The sequence below is a fragment of the Atta colombica genome, unplaced genomic scaffold (assembly GCF_001594045.1).
Source record: "Atta colombica isolate Treedump-2 unplaced genomic scaffold, Acol1.0 scaffold102, whole genome shotgun sequence".
NCBI lineage: Eukaryota > Metazoa > Arthropoda > Insecta > Hymenoptera > Formicidae > Atta > Atta colombica.
Genome location: NW_017259187.1, coordinates 1561397 through 1565981, shown reverse-complemented (window position 1 = coordinate 1565981; position 4585 = coordinate 1561397). Strand labels below are relative to the sequence as shown.

The following is a 4585-nucleotide window of genomic DNA, read 5'->3' as shown; positions in this document are numbered from 1 at the left end:
TTTTTCGTATTTCACTTTTTTTCTTTCATTGCAATTTAGTATAATTATTATGCTAAAATTATGTGCTATTATAAAATTAATAAATAATGTAGCCCGTGAATAAATCAAGTAGAATTCTTTAAAGTCGAACTCTATTTCTTATATAGAAGAAATGTACATGTGCAAAAAATGCATTATTTATTTGTATACATTAATATAAAGAGTTCCTATGCGTTTTTAATTGTAGAAAAATTAGGTACCTCTTCTTCAAATATAATATAAATGTCAGTGTTCATCTAATTTTATTTTTAATGAACAATGATTCTCGGTATTCCTCTATTCATTTTTGCAATAAACGTATCTAGAGAGCAAACAGTAAACGGTTCAGAAGTATTTCGGAAGTGCACGGCGGATTTACGAGCACGTGGAACGTATAATCCCTTTCTTTCAGTCACCGATCGCACTTAACGTTTCATGTTAGCGTTACATAAACCCGGGAGAGAATCTCGATATTTAAGTTCTTTTCTTTTTTTCTTTTTTCTGTTTTCGCGAGAAGAGAAACAGAGAGGAGGATCCAAATAAAAAGACAGCGACAGGAGAGAAGAAGATGAAGGAACCGAGAAGAAAATGAGAAAAGGAGGAAACGAGAAATTGGAGAAATCATTCTGAACAGACTACTCACTATGAATGCCCTCATGATAAATGCTGTTCCTTGATTTGAGGACTGAAACTCCGCGGATGTCTTGAAGTTCCTTTTTATATAGGCCTACTATGGAAGCCCCACTCGATGCCTCGACTAATCATCTATGACTTATGCCCTATGAGATGCAACGCACCTACTACAAATCTCTCTTCCTCTTTCTCTCTTTTTCTTCGTTTCTATCATTTTTTATCTCTTTTTGCGATATAAAGCCGTATGCGTTTGTTCAAATTTGTCTCTATACTTTTATTAAAATCCATCTATTCAGATTGGTTGCGTCCACTCATGACTACACGTAGCATCGATTCAATGACGAATGAACGTGAGAAATGGACCATATAACATGTTATGTCACAAAGATGGCAAGAATTTATCTAATTGCTTCGATATTATACGCTATATCATGGTTATTTTGTTGATAAAAAGGACAGTTTCTGAACGAAATCATTTTTATTATTGATACTCATTTACTTGAGATGTTCATAATAATTTTGGTTGCTGCACAATGTTATTGTATAAATTTAGATGAAAAGTGTTTTGCATATTATATGTTGCATATTATATGTTGCTTTATTCCTAATAAAGAATGATATATTGTTATGAATAAAATATCACAAAATAAGACTTCATAGTAACTTCATTATTATTATTTAAAAAATATATATTTATTGATTTTATTGCTTCAAGTGCCACATTTATAAAATTGTTAATGACAAACTTTTTAATAATATCGCATAGCCCTTACATTACAAGAATTTTACGAAAGAAAAATACAATGTACGTTTCATGAATATTTAAAGAAAGATTATGAAATATTATATCACCCTCAAATTATGTTTGTCATACAAGTTTTAGCCCATTTTCTACAGCTGGCTGCAACTTTCTATATAAGTCGATGTCCACAAAAATACTGCTTTCTTTAATCCAAAATTTTCTCACAGCTAAACAAATTGTCGATTAATTATTGTGAGTTTAATTTGGAAACGTTAATATTAATATTATTTAGATATATTCAAAGATATTGTTCAAAGTAGTGTAGTTTTTTTGTATCTTATGGATGAAAATGACAATTTTGTTGAAGTATTTAAAAATTTGGCTAAATATAGATCTGAACTATTAAAATAATTGTGGAGTATAGTTGAATGCAAAAGTTTTAATTTTACAGCATTGCTCATCATGCTTGAATTTCCTATTGATTATTTTTTTCAATAAAATTATTTTCAGATCTGTATCTATCTAAATTTTTATATATTTCAGCAAAATCATTCTTTGTATGCGGACATATAATTTGTAGAGGAAAGCTTCCTATGAGATAGGCGCTTAATATGAGAAAGCAGCGTTTTCGCTAAACTAATAAACGCTCTATTGGTTCCACTATGAATTTATTGCCCTATTAAAAACCATGGAAAATTTATTATTAGATTATGCCTGTAGTTGTTACAAAAAAAGAATTTAGAATTTGGATATTGTCAAGTTTCGAGATGAACCTTTAAATCTTGTTTATTATTTAATAAATAAATATTTGGTAACAAATTCTTATTATGTGGTGATAGAATAAGATCGTATTAATAAAACATACGGGATATGTTGAATTGCTTAATTACAAAAGTTAGGTGATGATCGTAAAATCATAAGGGGTAGAAATCGTAATATGAGATATTCAGGGTTTTTCTATTATGAAATAACTTATGCTTCTATGTCATAGTGAAAATCGTTACTGAAATATAAATGTTATTGTACAATAATAAAAAGAACAATCGGAATAAAGAGTGCCTGTTTTTGCGATGCTTGGTTTCAGTTATGTGAAGAGTCCTAGGTACAATGCATTGCATAGGGTAAATGGTCCAACAATGAATCATGTAAATTTCAGAGGCTTATATCTCTTTCACTTATTGAATTGAAGATCTGAGTTTTGGCATACAGTTTATGAATTTAATTGGCTACATACTGTAAACAATAACTTTTAAGTTATTGTTTAAATTTAGATTCTTTAAAAAATCACAATTCGATTATTTAAAAAATTGGGAAGTGGTTCATTATATACAAGGGATTTGTACACAATGAACCATGTTATTTTTAATAATAAACTACATGTTTTGTACTGCGAATTGTTGAGATTATTTTAGTTTTGCTATATTTTAAAATATTCATTTATAAATTAGATAATTATAAGGTGGTGAGAATTCACAAGGCCGTTCACCACGTTTTTCTTTCATTTTGAATGAAAATGAGTATAAATGAGTATATTTTTATTGAGGTTTTAGGTGGGGGAAGAGGTCATATTCTGTATAATTATAATGAATATTATAATGAATTATTATTTTGAAAGTAATCGTAAAAAAGATTATGTGGTCTACAATATACCATGGTTCATTGTTCACTACGTCAAAATGATTCATTGTAAACCATCTAACTTTTTCCACGATAATCTCTTAAATAATATGGTAAAATAATATAACAGAAAAAGGTGTTTACAGAATAATAAAGTCAAATGTGCACACAAAACTATTGCACAATGAAAAAAATAATAGGTATAGCAACAGAAACATAAAAAATGTGTAAAACTTACGAAAAAAATTTGCAATTCAAAATTCTTAAAAATATGACATTACATAGCCGTTTTTGGCGCTCTGCCAGTCGAGGAAGGGTTCAAATGCGAGTCGCTGCATGATAGCACAATCTGATAACGTCGCATTTACAAAATATCGCAATAGCAATTCATGTGAGTGTACTACTGGTTCATTGTTGGACTACCTACCCTACTCATTTTGCGGGCGCACTATGTTTGTTTGTATTTTAGAAATATTAAATAAAGTTTTTTAATTGTAATACAGATACTTTGCGTTTTATTATCAATTTCTCATCTCATACTAGAAGCACAATTTTTTGACTTTGTGATTTGCTCATTTTTTACATTTCTTTAATTTATAAAAAAAAAAATTTGAATTAAATTTTACATAACATTATCTTAAAATTAAATTCTTATCAAAATAACCTATTGGGTTGTCCGAAAAGTTCGTGCCGATCAAAATTTAAATTTTAGTATACATTTATTAAATTAAAATTTTCTTTCAACATCGGCACGAACTGTCCGGACAATCCAATATTATTTTTTAAAATTCTGCCATTTACCCAAGATAGATTTCTACCATTTACCCAAAATAAACAGTGTTTCATAATAGGAGCCTTTCCTCTATATATTCGGATAAACAGACAATAGGATAGATGATAAGTATATGATAGATGATAAATAAGCATGGATCTTGTGTAGGATAGTAGTTAAATTACATTTAAATGCAGCGCGTTTCGAAAAACGTGAGTGAGAGCTGAGGGCAGGCTGAATCGCGAGAATCTCTACTTTGTACGAATGGATTTGTAAAACGATAATTATAACTGATATTGCCCGCCAGCCTATTCAAATCCGAGAAAAATTAAAATTGAGTTTTGGCTCAGCATAGCTCTCATTATCGTGCGTGTGCGTTCACATGCGTTTAAAAAGTATGATTTTCGGCTCACCTTGGATAGAAAGCGTAACTGGCATGTCATGAACATCTAACAGCTGCTTGTTGGATTCATAAAAACGTTTGACTGAATTTTGTTCGATTACGTTATATTAATGTGTCATTTGAGAGAATTATGCAATTCTAATTTGTACATATAATGTATGAAAATTTCAAAACTTAATGCTACTCTAATTCTATTTCGTAAAAAATTTTTTTTAAATACTGTTATTGATAAAAATATTAATCTTTTCTCGTAAAAAAAAATTATAAAAGAATTTAAAATAATAAACTGAATCTGCTTTTTTAATTTTATTTATTATAACTTGTTTTTATATTGAATATTATTGAATTGATAAGAATCTGTTAAGAATGTTCTTTTTGTTAAAATTTTGTCTATACAATT

At 28.8% G+C, this 4585-nt stretch overlaps 1 protein-coding gene across 1 annotated transcript in view; it reads right to left on the bottom strand.

The window, feature by feature from the left end:
• LOC108687063 overlaps nucleotides 1-698 on the bottom strand; it is a 9422-nt gene extending 8724 nt beyond the window's left edge. Inside the window, exon 1 of the mRNA XM_018192674.1 lies at nucleotides 662-698. Coding sequence (XP_018048163.1) covers nucleotides 662-676 — 15 coding nt within the window. The 5' untranslated portion in view covers nucleotides 677-698. The remainder of the gene's footprint in view (nucleotides 1-661) is intronic.
• Nucleotides 699-4585: the final 3887 nt, after the last annotated feature.